This window comes from Hylobates moloch, unplaced genomic scaffold, assembly GCF_009828535.3.
Source record: "Hylobates moloch isolate HMO894 unplaced genomic scaffold, HMol_V3 SCAFFOLD_19, whole genome shotgun sequence".
NCBI lineage: Eukaryota > Metazoa > Chordata > Mammalia > Primates > Hylobatidae > Hylobates > Hylobates moloch.
This window is the reverse complement of record NW_026652294.1, coordinates 51598307-51618967: the sequence shown is the minus strand read 5'-3', so window position 1 is coordinate 51618967 and position 20661 is coordinate 51598307. Positions and strand designations below refer to the sequence as shown.

At 36.9% G+C, this 20661-nt stretch overlaps 1 protein-coding gene across 1 annotated transcript in view; it reads right to left on the bottom strand.

The window, feature by feature from the left end:
- The window catches only part of PLAA (phospholipase A2 activating protein), a 40862-nt gene that overhangs the window by 4505 nt on the left and 15696 nt on the right, over window positions 1–20661 (bottom strand). Inside the window, exons 3-12 of the mRNA XM_032138274.2 lie at window positions 17625–17725; window positions 17417–17537; window positions 15717–15884; window positions 15146–15281; window positions 12537–12706; window positions 9593–9750; window positions 8677–8896; window positions 6472–6540; window positions 3238–3306; window positions 506–607 (exon numbers count right to left, since the gene is read on the bottom strand). Coding sequence (XP_031994165.1) covers window positions 506–607; window positions 3238–3306; window positions 6472–6540; window positions 8677–8896; window positions 9593–9750; window positions 12537–12706; window positions 15146–15281; window positions 15717–15884; window positions 17417–17537; window positions 17625–17725 — 1314 coding nt within the window. The remainder of the gene's footprint in view (window positions 1–505; window positions 608–3237; window positions 3307–6471; window positions 6541–8676; window positions 8897–9592; window positions 9751–12536; window positions 12707–15145; window positions 15282–15716; window positions 15885–17416; window positions 17538–17624; window positions 17726–20661) is intronic.

Below are 20661 nucleotides of genomic sequence, written 5' to 3'. Positions count from 1 at the left end.
TCAGGCTGGTCTCGAACTCCTGACCTCACGCAGTCCGCCCGCCTTGGCCTCCCAAAGTGCTGGGATTACAAGCATGAGCCACTGTACCAGGCCAGCAGATTCATTTCTAATGGGCAATTTAAAATGAACCTGTATGATTTCTGAGGGCTACTAATTTTTTAAAGTTAAGATCTTAATTTTTCAAATGCTTTAGTCATTCATATTCATTAATTTTTTTTTGAAAACATTAAGAGCTTGGGTGGGTAGAATTTACATTTTCCACCTTTAATTTTTTTATTAGTCATCATAAATTACTTACTTTATGTTTGTGTAAAGCTTCTTAGAAAGTATTATGGATCCTTTACCAGATTGTATATTTGTGGTGAACACAGTTGTTTAATACCGCAATAGAAATCTCTATTCATATTAAGTACCCAATTCCTGACACATGTTGGTAAGAGAAACAACCTTGATGACATCTCAAACCGTCTGTGAATATGTGAAAAAATTAATTAAAGAGACTTACCTAATATTTGTGTAGGGTTTGCTTGGTCAAATGTGACAGCCTCTTTTTTAGGGAAATAAATATTCATTGTTTTAGATGCAGCTGATCGGTAGGCACTATTCCCTATTTAAAGAATAGAAAACGATGATAATCACAAGGAGTGATCGAAAATGAGATTTTTCTAACTATATGACTTAGTTTTCACAATTATTGAGATATGCAACTATTCAGTGCATGCAATAAACAAGGAACCTCAAGGGGAAAAATATCCACAATATTTGTATAATTTATATTTATTGATATATTTTTTGGCTTGGGGAATGGAAGCTTAAATGTAGAACAAGATCATCTCATACTTTTTACTTTTTTTTCTTTCTGAGACACGGTGCAGTGATGCAATCACAGCTCACTACAGCCTTGACCTCCTGGGCTCAAGCAATCCTCCCACCTCAGCCTCCGAAAGTGCTGGGATTAAAGGTGTGAGCCACCAAGCCTGGCCTAAGATTAAATCTAAATTATAAATTTAAAAAAAGTCAAAGAATACCATATAATTACATGAAACTTTCCATTTTCATCTTCTCTAAGGCATGCTGATCTCTCCCTTTTTATGTCTTTTACTGCTATTCCAAATGATGTCGTAGGCATTATCATTTTCTCTAATCTTTTTCTGCATCATCTTTATGATCCCCAAGTTGTAAATCCCTGAAGGACAGGAGTCCTAGTCTTTTTTTTTTTTTAAGTATTCTATTAAGTTCCGGGGTACATGTGCAGGATGTGCAAGTTTGTTACATACGTAAATGTGTGCCATGGTGGTTTGCTGAGGAGTCCTAGCCCTTTTTTTTTTTTTTTTTGAGACAGAGTCTCGCTCTGTTGCCCAGGCTGGAGCACAGTGGCATAATCTCGGCTCAGTGCAAACTCCGCTTCCTGGGTTCAAGCAATTCTCCTGCCTCAGCCTCCAGAATAGTTGGGATGTGTCTGTGCTTTTGTTTTTCTCATTTGCAAAGCTGAGGTCATATCTACTTCCTAGAATTAAGAGCTTAAAATTATAAAATTTATGTAAATAACTTTTTACCAAATTAATGCTTGGTAATTGTTAGCTGTACTTGTTAACAAAGGTTAACAGTGCTCCCCCTCCCATTTTCGAGAAGTTAGTTTTTAACAGTATGGTGTGTATATTGGAGCTATATATACCTTAGTACAAGCTAATGTCACCTCTCGCCTGGAATAATGAAATAACTTCCAAATTGGTCTCTCCATGATCCATATTGCAGACAGTGATCTTTTTATTGTTTACTCTGTTTATGCACCTCCTTTGATTAAAAAACTCTTCAGTGGCTTCCCAGTGAATATTTTTCTTTTGCCTTGCCCCACATTCCTCACTGCCGTTCTGCTGTCCAGCCATACTGGCCGGTGTCAGTTTCTTGAGCATATAATACTATTTTCTACCTCCAGAGCTTTGAACTCACTGTTTTCTTTTGGCATACTTATGCATTGCCCTTTGCCTTGTCATTTAGACCACAAATTATTGGCTGTTTTTCTCCCTTTTCTTTTTTCTTTAGTTTTACAATTTTAAGCTCTTAATTCTAGGAAGTAGATATGACCTCAGCTTTGCAAATGAGAAAAACAAAAGCACAGACACATGAAATAAATTGTTCAAGGTCAAGCAGATAAAAAGTAGTAGAGCTGAGATTTGAATTTAGATTCTCATTCCAGAATCCATAATCTTAATTACAGGTACTATGTTATACTTCAGTATTCCTAACCAATGTTACTTTTGCAATTAAAAAATAGCTTACAAAATCACATGCCAAGTGATGGACATGGTAGTGTGTGCATGTAAACCCAACTACTCAGGAGGCTGAGGTGGGAGGATCATGTGAGCCCAGGAGTTTCAGCCCAGCCCAGGCAACAAAACAAGATCCCACCTCAAAAGTAATAAAAAATAAAAACGCATGCTACGTTAGTTATTGAGTGGTAAGTTTATGGGTGTTTATTTTAATGCTGAATAACACATATGTTACTCAATCTCTCTCATATAAATTACAAAGAACATAAAAAGTAAGTAGAAAAAAATATATGCCAAGATATCTGTCAAACTTGAAAGAGATGAACCACAAATTTAGCTCTGTGTTTTACTGGCAGCCAATACAGAGGAAAACATGCCAGCACATATTCAATGAACAAGTGAGGTATGTCAGACTGTAGACTAGGTAACTAAGGATTAAAAAAAAATTAGTTGCTCAGAAGAATGATAGCTATTCCAGGCATAAATCACAGAAGCAAATTCTTTCCTGAGTCTTCTTAAAGAGAACAATGTATAATCCAGTGAATAACATTCTCAACACATTAAGTAAGAATGAAGAGAATAAACACAGACTTTGTAAGAGTAGTGAGGAAAGCACATTTATTACAGTAAAACAGTAGTTTCCGATCCTAGATGCATATTAGAATCACATTGGAAGATTATAAACTACCCTTTGCCAAGCCCCCAGCTCAGAGCAGAATTAGACCAAGTAAGCATCTCTGGGGATAAGGCTGAAGTGCGTTTGTAAAGCTGCCCAGATGATTCTAATATGTAGTAATGAGACAATTCTGAGAACGCTCAAAAAGCCAGACAAGTTTGGTCTCGATATACTATATAAAAAGTTATCAAGCAAAAAAATGACACAAATTTTCTTACTCTTTTCATTACATAAAAGTTCCAACGAATTTTTAAAATCTAAAAAAAAGAAAAAGAAATAAAAAGTATGTACCTGTAAATGGATCAACTCCGGCCATGGTAGTTCCCATACTTGCAGAACCTGGTACATAACGACCAGCACCTACAATACAATAATACTCCCAGTAAGCAAAGGTGACTGTAAATTATAAAGTTCAAACCGCTCCTTCGCTTATTTCCATTATTAAGCACACTTCACAATGGCATCATTATATACATAATAAATATGCCACAAATTTAATACAGAAAAATGCTTAGAACAGTGCCTGAGCATGTCATAAGTGCCCAATAAATGTCAGCTACAAACTAAACATTACATGCCTTATATATTATAGTTGTAGAAGTTTAGTAAATTACAAAAATGTAAGTGGACTGGAGAGAAATAAAAGTTTCCAGAATAAAATGTGAACACTATTCTACTGAAGTAAAGAGGTGGGACTAACTAGCACATAAGACAATTGGAAAAGACTCAGGTAAGAGTTAGAGATACTATGACAACAGCCCAGTCACATTTTATTATAGATAATACTTCTGGCTGTCTTATTGAAAACAGAAAGAAGGAAACTTAAAAAGTAAGTATAGAGAGAGAATTAGCAGGATTTGGAGATATTCAGAATACCAGATCAGACTTTATGGGAAGAAGAAAAATGAGCTACTGTTCTAGCCTCTCTCAATTTATACTCTAGGAGTTGTTATAACAGGTGCAACACATACAGAAATGCCAAACGAAATTAAAAAAGCAAAACCAAAAAAAAAAAGTAAGATTAATTAAAATAATGAGAAACACAGAATAAATGGATTTGTTGAAATTTAACCATATGCCAGCTAATCATCTTCTATGCATATATTCATTAAAGTATTATATAGATACCATTATAATTCACAATATTTTAGAAGCAGAAGGTTGAATAACTTGCCCAAGGTATTAAGCTGTTAAGAGGTAAAGTACACTCTCACACTTTTCTAAATATGGTTTTCTGACCACCTGAATGAATCACAGATTCAATACACAGATTCCCAGAGTCCACCCATAACCCAGGGTTACTCCAAACTGGCTCCACTTTAGAAACACTTGGGGAACTTTAAAAAATAAGATTGCTGGGCGTGGTGGCTCATGCCTGTAAACCCAGCACTTTGGGAGGCTGAGGCGGGCAGAATCACCTGAGGTCGGGTGTTCGAGACCAGCCTGACCAACATGGAGAAACCCTGTCTCTACTAAAAATACAAAATCAGCCGGGCGTGGTGGCGCATGCCTGTAATCCTGGCTATTCAGGGGGCTGAGGCAGGAGAATTGCTTGAACATGGGAGGCAGACGTTGTGGTGAGCTGAGATCGCACCATTGCACTCCAGCCTGGGCAAGAAGAGCAAAACTCTGACACACACACACAAAAAAAAATCTAAGATCAAACTACTACCAAGATCATTTATTTAATCAGAATCCTTGGGTGAGAGATCAGAGCATGAATAATTTTAGCTTTAACCTCCTCACTAATCTAGTGAATCAGAATCTCTTGGCTGTAGAACCCTGGGATAAGTAATTTAAACAAGCTTCTCAGATCATTCTCATAAACATTAGCAGTTTAAGGACTGCATAAATTAATAAGGAAAACAAAGAAGAATTAAGACTGACTTTAAATTGTAGCCAGATAGGGAAATCTTTTGGCCCCAGTGCCACTGACGAAGTTGGGAAAACATCATCATCAACAATAACTAATACATACCATGGCTTAAATATACTCCAGGCATTTTGCTTAACACTTACATATATTATGCTATTTTATTTTCATACCTCAATATGGTAGATGCTGTTATATATTTATACAAAAGTGTATTCAATTATCCTGATACCCTAATTCTCTTGGACATTGTGTATGCTATCTTGCATATCTACCTAATCACTGCATCTTCCGAGTTACTGACATTATGGAACAGTGAGCTATGCTCTGGTTATAATGGCCCCAGGAGTTTTCTTGATTTTGCTGGTATTAGTTGAAGCTTGATATGTTCTTTCTGTTCTAGAAAAAAAGCCGCCAAAGTGATTTGGATTCTCACTTGGTATTAAGTTTCAGGGTATCACTGTTTCTGAACTGCTGATAAAGAGAAAGCCATCTTATCTACTCTTCAGATCCTTACTACCATTTGAAATCACATTATGTTATCAAAGACTTCCTTAACAGCCACTGTGCCTTCACAGCATTTAGTGTGATAGTTAATTATTTTCATTTACTGGTTATCAATGCACATGGTACAACCATTTGCATCTGGGCCACCAATACATTCACAGGAAAAAGGAAGCTCACTGACAGCAATCCACAACTTCATGACGCTGACCTAACGTTGTATGTTTGTCCAGTCCCTATGACTTAGAGAGGACTGTAGGTTGTCATTTTTATAGCTCACAGTACTAATCTGCAAGGCCAGTGGATACCTAACGGCTATGATCTCTTCCCAAACTGAGTATACTGTCGAGGAACTCTGTCTGAAGATCCAACAACAGCATTATACAAGATATCAAAAGCCATTCTGAAAATAGAGACTTCTTCAGCTGCCTTAAAGTCCAACTCTGGCAACTTTTTCCAGTAGTGTTGACGCTGAGGCATGCATACCTTGGTAAATAAATTCATTTTGAAGAGATACACCAACACTTCAAGGGCTTCAAGAAGGACATTAATAACTTAGATTAGGAAGACTATTCCTGGGTAGCTGGGTGGAATGTCTCCTTCCATGTTAAGTCAAAATATGCCTGGGGAGACTTCTTGATTGTACTGCTCCATCCAAAATCAGGGACTCACATGGCTCCTTCTCTGCTCGTGATTGGTAGCATCTCGCCAGTGATAGCACTCATGCTGTGTCTTGGTTGGTGGGTTCCCCTATTATCTAATTTCACAGATAAAAAAAATAGGCTCAGACAGGTTAGGTAACTTGCCAACTTCTCATAGCAAGTAAGTGGTAGAGCCCAATTTTGAACCAAGGTTTGTCTGACTCTAAAACCTATGTTTTTAACTACACTGCTTTCCTGGTGGGAAGGACCCCTGGACAAAGCAATGAATTCTAATAATATGCTATTTAAAAGTCATGAGGGAATCTACACAACTACTCCAGAAAAAAGCAAAAATCAGAAGTTAAAGAAAAGGAGATCCATCAAAATTGGAAATACAGATAAGGGAATTACCAGTTACTGGATGACATCTCCAAGACGTAAAGCCATGTAATGCAAGATGCTATACATTTAGTGAAGAAAGATACATGAATCAAAACTACATCCCACCTGTAAAAGGATCTGCTGTGGGTAGTGTGTTAGAAGATCCCGAAGAGCCCGGAACATACCGACCACCACCTGTGCATGCAAAACAAAGAAAAGGCAGAAGTGAACCAAAGTTCTGAATTTTTCAAACAGCACAATGCTTGTTTTAGAAGAACCTACATTTGGAGAAAAACAGAAGAGCAAAACTTTCACATGATAGAATGACGGAAACTATAGTTAGAAGTCTTATAGCTGGGAAAAAACTGAAATTTTAATGATTCTCCAAGTTTTGTTTTCTTAACTTTAATACTTTATTGTAATCTTAGCCCCAGCACTTAAATATTAAAACTTAATTCAAATATCAAAAGAGAATTGCAGGTAATATCTGACCTAAATATATATACATACAATCAATTCCTGACCCTGTTCCTATACAAATTCAGAAGAGTTCCTGCTGTTGTTGTTATCAAAACCACAGGCACTAAGTGTTAATCTTTTAGAGCTCTAGGTTCGTTAATTCATGGGTCAAACAATGGACTCAGGGCTGGGGATCCAGAAGGGAACAAAATTGCTTATATCCACTGAAGCTTACAACCTACTGGAGAAGAGAATTAGAAAGGGGATGAAAACTACAAAGGAAAGAGATTTCCATTTATACATTTACGAATGTGTGGCGTATGTGCCTATGTTTTGTTAGTACCTCTAGGGAAATAATCAGGTTGTCCACAAAAAAAAAAAAAAAAAAAACAGTAAGGATGCTTAAAAAGTTAAGTCTCACAAGGGCAAAACCAGCCAAGTGCTTCCTAGATTTCCAGACAAAGTCAGCTGCTTTAATTCCTTTCCTGTATCCCACATGCAAAATAGCTTACATAGTACTACAATCTGTGTTCACTCTTCTGAACTACAGTTTGAAATTCCAACAACAAAAATATCCACATACTAAGCAATTATTTTCTTTTTAAGTGCAAGTATTTGGAGGATCAGATCATCTGTAATTCAGTAGTAAGTTACTTTGATAATTCTTTTTTTTTTTTAATTTTTAATTTTTTTCAGACGGAATCTTGCACTGCCGCCCAGGCTGGAGTGCAATGGTGCAATCTTGGCTCACTGCCACCTCTGCCTCCCAGGTTCACGTAATTCTCTTGCCTCAGTCTCCCAAGGAGCTGGGATTACAGGCACACATCCATCACACCTGGCTAATTTTTTGGGTTTTTTTTTGTTTTTTTTTTAAGTAGAGACGGGGTTTCACTATGTTGGCCAGACTGGTCTTGAACTCCTGACCTTGTGATCTGCCCGCCTTGGCCTCCCAAAGTGCTGGGATTACAGGCGTCAGCCACCGCACCTGGCCTGATAATTCTATTTAAATCAACATGCAGGTAACATTAGTTTTATTATATGAATGGGCAATGAAATTTTGAAGTAGAAGGAGAAGAGATAATTTGGGAATGTGGAGTAGCTGTCAGGGAAGAAAAGGTGGATCTACATAAGGATTTGAGACAGGAATATAATACGAGGTCCTTGTAAAACAAGGAAGAGCACTAGTACATGAAAAATGTTGAGTCAGAAATGATGAGAGGAAAACATTAACAGTAAAGTGCCTATCTCAAAATGTTATTTAGAGGAGGCATTTTATTTCCTCCTCCACCAGTCTCCAGAACTCATGTTAATATTACTAGGATTAGATTCCACTTCCTAGGAGCCAGAATTTGGATTAGTACCACCAGGATTACAATTTACAGACTGGTATGAGCACCTAACTGTATTTATAACATCTGAGATATTGCATACGATGTTACAAACAATTAACTTAAAATGAATGTGTAGAATACACATCACATATAAACTAAAACTACCCATAGGGTTCACTTTTAGATTTGATGCATGACTGACCAATTTAGCCTCATGTGAAAAAAGATTTACTAAATTTTGCCAAAATATAATTTTTAAAAAGAAACACTATATAAAAGAACTTACAAGTTTATTTTTGTTTCAAATAACTGAAATTCCATTAGTATGATTGTATTTTTGAAAGACAACAATTTACTATTATTTCTGTAAAATACAGAATTACTACATAATTTGAGGCTTAAACATATGAATGTGAAGCAAAACTCTGCTGTAGATATTGGTATTTATTGAAAAAGCTAATCACATGACTGTTTGAAAACATCAAAAAAATCAATCAACACTAATGGAACTACATAAGACTCAATATAAACACTAACTTACCTGTAAATGGATCTGAAAAGCTGGGATTCCCAAGTCCCAACATTTGACCTTTTGTGTTATCAATAATAAATTTAGCTACTTGATCCAGAAACATAGGACTCAAATCATTCTTCTGTAAGAAGTTGTATGCAGTTAACCAAGGATCATCACTGGTATTATATGGCAATTTATATGATGGTCCACCTTCATTGACATCAATTGAGAAAACATAATCAAATTCCTAAAGTAGGAATATAAAAAGGAGACACATGCTTATTATCTGTTCACCTATATTAATGACATATACAACATAACACAGATGTGTTCTTTAATAATCATAGTACTTAAACTTTCTCCAAAGTGCAGTGCTAAAATCTTCCTTTTTGGCAGATAAAGATTAACAGCCCCCATCTGCATGTGATGCAAAATTAGTATTTCATTAGGGGATGGGGGTGAGGATGAAGGATGGATTACAACTACATATTAATTCTAGAGCCAAAGGAGAGTTTCCAACTGGTTGATACCAAGGTCAAAATTATCAGCTGTTGCTGTGCCCTACTCACCAAAACATGCTGGCATTTTAAGCACTGCCCTGCAGGGTCTCTCATGTCTTGTCAAGTTAAATATAGCCAGGCATGAGGCATTAAATGAAAGGTGGCACAGAAGCTCCCAATCCAAAATGGTTGGGAACAGCTTTTGTATAGAAACTACTACGTGACAGACAGTTGATAATTTGTCTCTCAAATGCAGCTCTCACTACAAGGAAAGATACTTTTAAAATATCTATTTCAAGACAGGGAAAAAAAAGATTAGTTTCCCACAGTAATGGATTTTTAAATGTCAAAACAAAGAAAATTTTATCACTATGGGGCAAAGGAAACCTTTAATTTGCCTAATATTTAAGACAATAGTAATTAGAAAGTAGAAGTCGACATACTTTCCCTTCATATAAAACTTTTCCAGATGTTTGCTGATTAGCACCAGATGAGCCAACAACATCACCAATTTTTATCCACCTCCCTTCACTAACACTCCACTGATAGGCTTCGACTTTCTCCCCATCTCTGATTAGACGAGTCTGTCCTTCTCTAGTACCTTAAAATAAAAATTTTAAGAATCAAAGGTAGAATGGCAGTGTAAAATTGAAAAACATTTAGATAGAAAATTCTTAACATTAAAATTTACACATAAGAGAATATGGATTTTGTTTTAAAATAAAATTGTATCAAATATTTAAAAATGTGGCCAAAAGAAAATAACAGTTAAAAGGAAATATTATTAATCAAAGGAAGGTTAACAAAACATGATTCTACTAGGAAGCAACTGGCCCATCAAAAATAAAACAAGTTTTATTAGTGAATATATCTTCCTAACACATTTCATTCCGTAAATGGCTCTCCATTAATCCAGTGGCTCAAACCGAAAAGTAGAAAAATCTGATACCTTTCTCTCAACCCCATCGCTCCTTCAGCTGCTTCTCAGCACCCCCTTCAGCTACTTCTATCAGCTCATTCTTTAAAATATATCTAGAAAACTGTCTCCTTAATATCTCCATCATCATCCCTTGGTCCAAGCCACCATCATTTCTCAGTTGGGTTGATTCAACGGCTCTTTCCTGTGCTCTTGGCCCCCGACAGTGTATATTCCACCCAGCAACCTCAGCAATTTTTTCAAAAGTTTAAGTAGGTCCTGACACTCTTCTGCTTGAAACCCATCAATGCTTCTCATCTCACTTGGTAAAAGCCTAAACTCTCGAGTAGTGTACAAGACCAAATATAAATTGTCCCCACTATCCTATATGACCTTACTTTCTACTATTCCCCCTGTCCTCTCATCTCCCAACTTCAGCCACAGAGCCTTTGCACTAGCTTTTTATTCTGCCTATGATACTCTTCATACAGATATTGGCAGTATTTGCTCCTTTCCCTCTTTAACAACTTTACACAAATGTCACATTCTCAACAAGGCCTTCAGTGGCAGAGACAGCTATCCGTCCTCCAAAGAATCATGATCTTCTTCCATTAGATACAGCTGTAGTTGTATAGCCAGAGACTACGTTATCTAGCCCCCTTGCATTGGGCAGTCACATGATGTCACATTACTGAGTAATGGTCAGTGGAATCTGGGTGGATGTGATATATGCCAGTTCTGGCCTAGTCCATCATACTTTAATCTCCCCTCTTACCCCATCTTAATCTGTTTCAATTTGTTATTTTGGTTGACTACAAAAAGAAAATCCAGCCTAACACACGTAGGTAGTTGAAAAAGAAGACGAAAATGTGGATAGGCCAGAAATAGTAGTTTTTTAAAGGCTACAGTGTACAATCTGAAACCACATCAATGCATTTTTCATGCTCTATTATACTAAAATCCACTGGTCTATCTTGTACTTTGAATGGATCTTTTACCCATGTCTGAGATGGTATCAGATACTAGTCATATGGAAAAATAATGGTTCAATGACTTACGCAGATCTTCTGCATATTCATAGTTTATTATTCAATATTAAAAAATGGCATTTGTTAATATTATTACTGCTAGTAGCAATACAAACGGGAAGCTACTAAGTTCCTGGTGGAGACACATTTTTCCTACATTTCAATTTTCACTCAAACACTTGAATTTTATCTTTGGCAACATATATTGTCAGTTATTTTCCTTGACGGAACATTCTCAATTTGTTCATTTTCAAAAAACGTCTGCCAAATACCAAAGCCTGAATAACCGTAGTCATTCTTTCAAATAAAAATAGCACTCCATGAAAAAATTGGTAGTTTAGCCTGCAACTCAAATGACTGCACACGTTCTTTTCTTTGAGACACCACAGTATTTTGATTTACTTTATGTCTACTTTAGGTTTTCTCACCCGGAATATTTAAAAAGATGTGTGAAAATGTAATAAAACTGATAATTCTTAATATTAATACCTCATTAAGGACATGCTCAATGGCAAACTGTTTTTTTTTTTTGTTTTTATTTTTATTTTTTTAAACTACAACTGCATGCAAGTAGAACATAGTAACTTACCAGAATGGTTTAAAGCCCCTGGCTTGATTTACATACTAGTGAACCAGTGGTTTTACCCTCCATTGTTTTTGCACCATAAGTGCAAATATTAATATAATGTACAAAATTCAAATAATATCTAGTATTACAAAAACTAGTTTTGACCTCATGGACATCCTGAAAGGATCTCAGAATCCCCAGAGGTCCGTGAATCAAGGCTTGAGAAGCATTGGTATAATAATGCAGTCAAGAGATACATCCAACCCAAGATTTCATTTGAGATGACTACTGTCTTCTGATTTCAAACTCAAATGATTCCCAACTCATTACACAGACAATGCTTGATTTAAACTCATTTTTTTTTTTTCTGAGACAGAGTCACACTCTGTCACCCGGGCTGGAGTGCAATGGTGTGGTCTCGGCTCACCACAGCCTCAACCTTCTGAGCTCAAAGCATCCTCCCACCTCAGCCTCCTGAGTAGCTGGGACTACAGGCGCATGCCATCACACCTGGCTAATTTTGTATTTAAACTCATTTTAATATTCAGTTTGTAACCCCTCTCAGAGAATCCAATCAACCAAAAAGTATTAAATGAGTGCCTTTTGAGTGTCTACTGTAAATGATCTAAGTGTTGGGAGATTTATTTTTTAATTCCTGTTTATGAGAAGCTTAATTCAAAGTCTTCTGGGAGACAGAGGCAAGAACATGGTTTCTCATAGTGATTATATGTAATAGTAAAAATCCTCAAAAATCAGCATCTAGCAATAAGAGTAACACTAAAACACAAGCAAAACAACATTTATTTTTCTTCTCTTGATTGTTCCAAAAGCCAAATATGGTGAATTTTTTCTAATAGGTACAATAAAATACTTACCAGGTTCATTAAGATGTTCCCTCCCAGGAAGCTGCTCAGCGTTGATGTCCCCTAAATCGCCAGTTTTAGAATCAATGGTTGCGTGAGACAGTTCTTTTTCAAAAGTCTTGATTTCTTCAGCACTTGCTGTTCGATCTTCTGATTCCGTAAACACTCTAATAATGCCATCACTGTAAGGAAAAATAAACTGATTTTAAAAGTCATTGCCATAATACATTAACATTATCACACCTGAATGATCCATAGTAAAAATAAACTGTATTTGTGAATATGAAAAACATTAGCATGTTATTAATTGCTGATTACAGCACTGTGCTGACTTCAGCAGATGCTACTCTCTATTATATCAACTATTTAATAGAGAAGTTATTGACAAAGAACAGAGAAATATGTATTTTATACAATTTCCAATTCCAAGTTAAATATTTACCATCATAAGAATCTAGAGCTATAGTATGTACTTTTAAAGTCAATATTACATAGTTATTACCATATAGAGAAGGGTAGTGGGCTAGTTTAGTTTATAAAGGGCTCAAAGACCCAACGTAAGGCTTAAAATTAGCAGATGTTCAGTAGAAAAATATGGTCATCCTTTACTATGCCAGTAACTAGCAATGTAACTTCAATCAAGGAAAAAAAAAAAAGGCCTAATGTTTGGATTAGATGGCCGTCCTTAACCTCTTTTCTCAGAAAAATTACTTTATCTCCATGATTTCTTAATTTGAAATTTTGAGATAGGAGAAGCAATTTAGACACTTCCAACTGTATTAATCCTGGCCCATTCTACAGGAAACCTGTTTCTAACTTACTCGTCCACAAGCATGTACATCACTCTTTCTATTGGTTTTTCTTCATATGCTTAGGAGGGAAAAAAACTAAGCCTATAAACCACCCCCTGCCCCAGCCAAAAAATAAAACACTCACTTTATTAGACCCTCTATCTCTTATAGCTGTCACCTTCTTTTTCTTTTTTTTTTTTTTTTGAGACAGGGTCTAATTCTGTCACCTAGGCTGGAGTGCAGGGGCGGTAATCACAGCTCACTGCAACCTCAAATTCCCGGTCCCAAGCAATCCTCCCACTTCAGCCTCCTGAGAAGCTGGGACTACAAATGCACGCCACCATGCCCAGCTAATTAAAGACTTTTTTTGTATGGGGACAGGGTCTCGGTAGCTCACCCAGGATAGTCTCGAACTCCTGAGCTCAAGTGATCCTCCCACCTGGACCTCCCAAAGTGCTGGGATTACAAGTGTGAGCCACAGCAGCTGGCCTTCTTATTGCTTTCAATGCTAGAGTAGCATTATAGAGTAGTCTATGATCCTTCATCCATCTCCTCCAAACCTTTATTTCCTCTTATTTGCCTTTTTTTCTGTCATTTTCTATTCAAAATGTGATTGATGCCAAAAGTCACTAATAACATCTTCCAAACCAAATCCAAATGCTTTTCAAACTTTCCATTCCTTGACTCCTCACTTTTGACACTGATGACAATCTTCCTCCAAAATCTCTCCTTTTCTGTCTCCCAGAAATTTGAACATTTAAATTCCTTTGTTCTGTTTAACCTACTATCTTCTTTTTCTCTACTAATGGTATATCATAAAACTTAGTTCTTAGTCTTCTGTTCTTCCCCTGTATTTCTTCCCTCAGAGAATGGTGTTCTATGGTTTGCTTTTGGAAGCTTTGCGAAATCTTTATCTTAGCCTCAGTTCTTATACTAAGCTCCAGTTCAAATGACCATGATCCACCAGCATGAGTGTGGCTTACCACAACTGCAGACCTCAGGAAGTCTAAGGCCACAGTCATCACCTTCTGTACCCAACCAATTCTCCCACTTCTCCATTTTTATTAATGAGGACTTCCAATCACTAACAGTTTGAAGCTTTATCCTTTTCTTTCATCCTTTTTCTGATTGTTTTCCTTCTGGATTATCTCATTTACTTATTTCCTACCCATTAGCATTGTGGGGCCAATGTCTTATAACGTCACACTCCTTCTGTACTTGCTTTCTAATTTACCTTCCTGTCCATTGTCACCAGCAGTTAAATCCAGTCTACATATTTAATAATTCATAAGTTCTGCTTCAATCCTATTTCTTGCTCAAGAACCACAACCCTTCAACCCCATGCAATGAATCTAAAAAATGCCTAGCATGAAAGCACTAAAGGTTCTCCACAGTTAAGCCCCATTGTACCTATTATCCCAGCATTAGTACTCCATCATTTTACTTCACTTCCTATGCATGCTGTATTCATTCTCATGAAGGAAACTTACTCTTAGCTTTGACAAAAATTTGCGTATCTTTTCTTACTCATAATCTTTCAAACTCCAATTCAAATTTCTTCTACACAAAGTTTTCCCACACCAATCTCTACCTTCTCTAACTTCTTTTGTAGTCAATATCTTGACTGCACAATTGCAGTACAATACTGGTATATCATGCATCACTTAGTATGAAAGCTATAATATCTACTACTGTTTTGTTTAGTAATTGAAGTGTCCATATAGTCTCCCCAAGTCACCCGAAATTCCTTATGGCTTATCTCTGTACACTCTAGTTCCTACTGGAGGCCTGGAGTATATAACATTTAATGATTGACTAGAATATAAATACCTCGCACCAACCACAATGTCACCATTGTCGAGCACACAGCAGCACCATATAGACTGAGCTGGAAGTCGGATAGTTTGAGCACATTCCCCATGTTTCCAGATTCTCAGAGATCTGTCCTCTGCTGTTGTCACAAAGTCTAAAATTAATGAATATATAGGAAGTATTAGTTTGAATAAAATTAAGTACATTTATACATACCATCTTTCTAGATACACTGACTTTTTGAAACCCAAAGAGTTTTAAAATTAGTTTTAAATTTCATGTTTGTCACTTACAACATATACAACTTCAAAATCACATTTTTTATTCATGTCACATCTTACAGTGTTTCTTCAGATACCTAAGAACTTTTTACAACACAACAATCTAATCTGAATTAATATAAAGATGGCCATACAATTTTCTTCTTTGTAAACAGGAGAAAGATACTTAATGAAATAAATTTACTAAATTATTCAAGTCACAGATACTAAACTGAATTAAGTAATCAGCCCTCCTCCCTCCATCTCACAAATAGGATGGAAAAATGCTCAATACAAAACATTAAATACATAGCATAAAATAATCTTACCTCTACAATTTGGAAAAACAGATATGCTATAAATATAATTTGTATGTCCATAATATACTTCAAGACACTCGCCAGTGATTTGCCACCTTCTAATACTAGCATCATTTGCACAGGAAAGAAATTCTGTTTCACTCAAAATTGCCAAACCTCTTACACAGTCTTCATGCCCTGCATTAAAAAACAATAATGCAAATCAATAAAACTGATAATTTGGCTGATGGCTCTATACATTTTACTAACATTATAAAACATATCAGTGAGTAGTAAAAATTAATTTTCAAGTTAGAGAAATCTTTTTTTCTGTTGAAAGCCTGGTAACAAAAATTTGTATTTAAGGTTTAGCAATATTTTTTTATCACCAGTCTTTGGAAGTTATTTTATATTCATCCTATCCTCTCCAAAAACCTCCAGAAATAGTATTTTGACCCCAATAATTCATTTTCACCTGATAATTCATTTTTAATTTTTCTTCCCCAATAAGAGTAATTTATAAAATATATAATATTCAAATATAAAAAAATATATAACAAAGAGTAGCACATAAATTTAAGAACAAAACATTCTCTGAAGCTTGTGAAGTCAGATTTCCTATGTTCAGTATTTGTTGACTTAAGAGTAGCTATCACAGATTAATAATGACTTGATCCATACATATATAGTATATACTGAAGCAGAAACACAAGGATGTTTAGTCATCATCCACCTTCCATCAAAAGAGACTTTTTTGGTTTTTCTTTCTTTTTTTTTTTTTTTTTTTTGAGATGGAGTCTCACTTTGTTGCCCACGCTGGAGTGCACCGGCACTATCTCTGCTCACTGCAACCTCTGCCTCCAGGGTTCAAGAGATTCTTGTGCCTCAGCCTCCCGAATAGCTGGGATTACAGGCGTGCATCACCACCCCTGGCTAATTTTTCTGTATTTTTATTAGAGACAGGGTTTCACCATGTTTGCCAGGCTGGTCTCGAACTCATGGCCCCCAGTGATCCACCCATCTCAGCCTCCCGAAGGGCTGATTACAGGTGTGAGTCACCGCGCCCAGCCAAAAGATACTTTTATCTGTACAAAGGGACTTCTTGCATATTATCTAGGGTAGTTACCAACTTTTAATGAAAAAATTCAAAAAGGAAAAGCAACACCAATTAAAATTAACAGAAATATTTAAGTACCCTACAAATAAGTGATACTACTATTAGATAGCAGATGCATCAGTATTGGCATTATTTAATAGCTGGGGTTTAAAAAGAATACTCACCATAAACCACAACATAAACAAAGCTTGAAATTCGTTATAAAAATGTGCTTCAATATAAAGATACTAATAATGCTTTCTTCCATATATGAAGATAACACTGCTGACTGACCACCAGTAAGGCTTATGTTTAGAAGTTTCAGGCTAAAAGTATTAAAATGACAACCAAAAATATAACTATGTACCAAAAATTACATACATATACGCAGAAGCACATACACATATATAGCTTATCAGACAGCTATTTATCAGTCTACACTTGGCTGTTTTATGACAGGTTTCATTATCTCTTTTTTAAAGGTATTAGATATTAACTCATCAGACAAATTACATTAACTCAATAGCTTAAATATACTAATGTTTTTCAAATATTTTCATGCTTTCAAACTTCTGAGAAAATCTGAGCAAATAAAAAGCAATGATATTATAAAACTTGTCTACCCTGATCTTACCTGAAAAAGTCCTCTCACATCTTCCAGCCTTCCACAGTTTAATAGTCTTGTCTGCTGAGCCAGTCAACATTAAGCCCTGTTCAGGTAAGATCTTTACCGCCCACACTGCAGCTGTATGACCCTGTGAGTAAAATGAGTATCAATTTAAGTTGCCACAGAATCATTCAACTTAATTATTCTTTAGAATATTTTCACAGAACTACTGTACCTGCAAGGTCATCATGCACTTGTCATTCAGCCAGACTTTAGCAGTGGTGTCCCATGAACCACTAAGTAATGTCCCAAATTTTCCAGATGATAGACTACAAACTAAGGAAAAAACATCATTGGATAACACATTTTCATACAGAAAAATGCTCAACATTGAAAGTTACTAAAGCATTCCAATTTTAAAAACACTCTTTGAAGTGGCAGTATCTTAGCTAACTAAGGCTCAATTCAGCAGAGACACATAAGAGTACAGTGGTCAAGAGCAGACTCTGGTGCCAGACTGCCTGGGCACAAGGCCTAGCTGTGCCACTTACAAGCCACGTAACTGCAGAAATACTACTCAAAATCAGATTCCTTGTCTGTAAAATGAGTGAGCAGAACTTAAGTGAGCTACACAATCCTTCCAGCTTTAACAAATCATAATAGGGAGATAATGTAAATGATTTTGAAACACTGTTTATATAAATATTTAAGGCTGCTTTCATGAAAATGACTATAAAACCTGCAGCCAAGCTCAATGTCCAACAGTAATGAAGTGGTTAATTAAATGTCTTACTTTCTTGATATAAAATTATGCAGGCTAAAAATTACAAATATGAAAAATTATGCCAGGCACAGTGGCTCACACCTGTAATCCCAGCACTTTGGGAGGCCAAGGCAGGCGGATTGCTTGAGCTCAGGAGTTCGAGACCAGCCTGGGCAATGTGGCGAGACCTCATCTCTACTAAAAATACAAAAAAATAGCTGGGCGTGGTGGTATGCGCCTGTGTTCCCAGCTACTTGGAAGGTTGAGGTGGGAGGATTGCTTGAGCCCAGGGCGCAGAGGTTGCAGTGAGCTGTGATCATATACCATTGTACTTCATGCCTGGGTCACACAGCAAGATCCTGTCTTTAAAAAAAAAGAAAGAAAGAAAAGAAAAATTAGCCAGGTGGAGTGGCTCATGCCTGTAATCCTAGCATTTTGAATTAAGCTCAGGAGTTTGAGACCAGCCTGGGCAATACAGTGAGACTCTGGCTCTAAAACAAAAATTTTAAATTAGTCAGACTGGTGGCACGCACCTGTTGTCCCAGTAAGAGAATTGCTTGAGCATGGGAGGTCAAGGCTGCAGTGAGCTGTGAGAGCAGCATTGCATTCTGGTATGGCCAAGAAAGTGAGACCCTCTCTCAAAAGATAAAAGAAAAAAAAAGAAAAATTATCTTAGGAAAGAAGAATATCCTTGGGGGTTGAAGCATAGCCATAAAGAACCTTGGATTGGGAAACCTTTTTCCTAGACCAGAAGGAAGCAATCACAAAAGTCTCTCTACCCTGAGCTGAGGATCCTTGAGAGAGCTACTTATTTGGATTTCAGAATGGCTCTAGATTAAAAACTGTTGTCTTGCACTGCTTCCTCTTCTGAATGAGAGTGTTTGCTCTGATTATCCTATTCCTTTTCCATAATTGTATATTGGGTATGGGTGACAGCTTACTTATAAGCATCACCTCCCTGATGTTTAGAATACTTAGTGTCACTCAGAGGAGACTTTTGGATTTTTGATGAAGCTGAATCATGATGACCAGAAAGCATGCTGTGGTAACTCTCCCTTTTTGGACACATGGGAGAATGGTACTTTCCTCCTCCATTTGAAGTTAGGCATAGCCACGATACTTGCCTTAGTCACCACAAAAAATGGTAGCTGACATTTTTTTTTTTTGAGACGGAGTCTTGCTCTGTCGCCCAGGCTGGAGTGTAGCTGCGTGATCTCGGCTCACTGCAAGCTCCGCCTCCCGGGTTCACGCCATTCTCCTGCCTCAGCCTCCCGAGTAGCTGGGACTACAGGCGCCCGCCACCACTCCCAGCTAATTTTTTTGTATTTTTAGTAGAGATGGGGTTTCACCGTGTTAGCCAGGATGGTCTCGATCTCCTGACCTTATGATCCACCCACCTTGGCCTCCCAAGTGCTAGAATTACAGGCATGAGCCACCACGCCTGGCCAACCAGTGCCTTATTAACCACATCGCCCTTTGACTGCTCCAACAACTACTGAAGCATGTGTGGACAGAAAGCCCCATTAGCCTGGGTCCCTGAGAAAATCTGATGAACACAGTCCCTTTATTAATCCATGTTGAACATGCAGGGTTAATGAGAAATACTCATATGTTACATCACTGAGATTTTTTTTTTTTTTGGAGATGGGAGTTTCGCTCTTGTTGCCCAGGCTGGAGTACAATGGTGCAATCTTGGCTCACTGCAACCTCTGCATCCAAGGCACAAGTGATTCTCCTGTCTCACCCTCCCACGTAGCTTGGATTACACGCATGCACCACCATGCCCAGCTAATTTTTTTGTATTTAGCAGAGACGGGGTTTCACCATGTTAGTCAGGCTGGTCGCGAACTCCTGACTTCAAGTGATCCACCCGCCTCGGCCTCCCAAAGTGCTGGGATTACAGGCATGCACCACCACGCCTAGCCTGAGATCTTAATAGTTGTAACCTGGGTGCTCTTTACATTCTTCCACAAATCAGTATAATATAATTGGATAAAATACCATTTCCCAGTAAAAGAAAAAAAAAAAACAGGACTTCTTGGCAAAAGTGCTGGTTTGAGGTCTAGAGCAAGAAATGTACAAATTGAACCTAGAATATTCTGTAATATTAGAAAGCAAGGAATACTACTGAAGGTCTTATAAAAAGGTGTCAGGAGCCAATTTATAGAGGTTTCCAATGGCCAGATATGGAACAATTTGAGAACTGAAAAAAAAAAAAAAAAAAAAAAAAAAGATATTCAGGAAACAACTCCTTCTGAAAACCAGTAAATAAGTTGGGAGAAGGGTCAAGGCAAGCATTTATTCTGTCTTTTCTGTATAAAAGTCCCACATGGTAACCAGTTGATGTGGAAAGATCTATACAGAAAAGTGTTGGTGATCAAACGCAGAAATAATATTAGAATTACAGTACAAACATTTTGTAAACCTTAATAAAATATTGAATCTAGGCAATGATCATCAGTAGCTGCTAAAAATTACCATTACGTGAAAGGATGATGGGAACTTTATA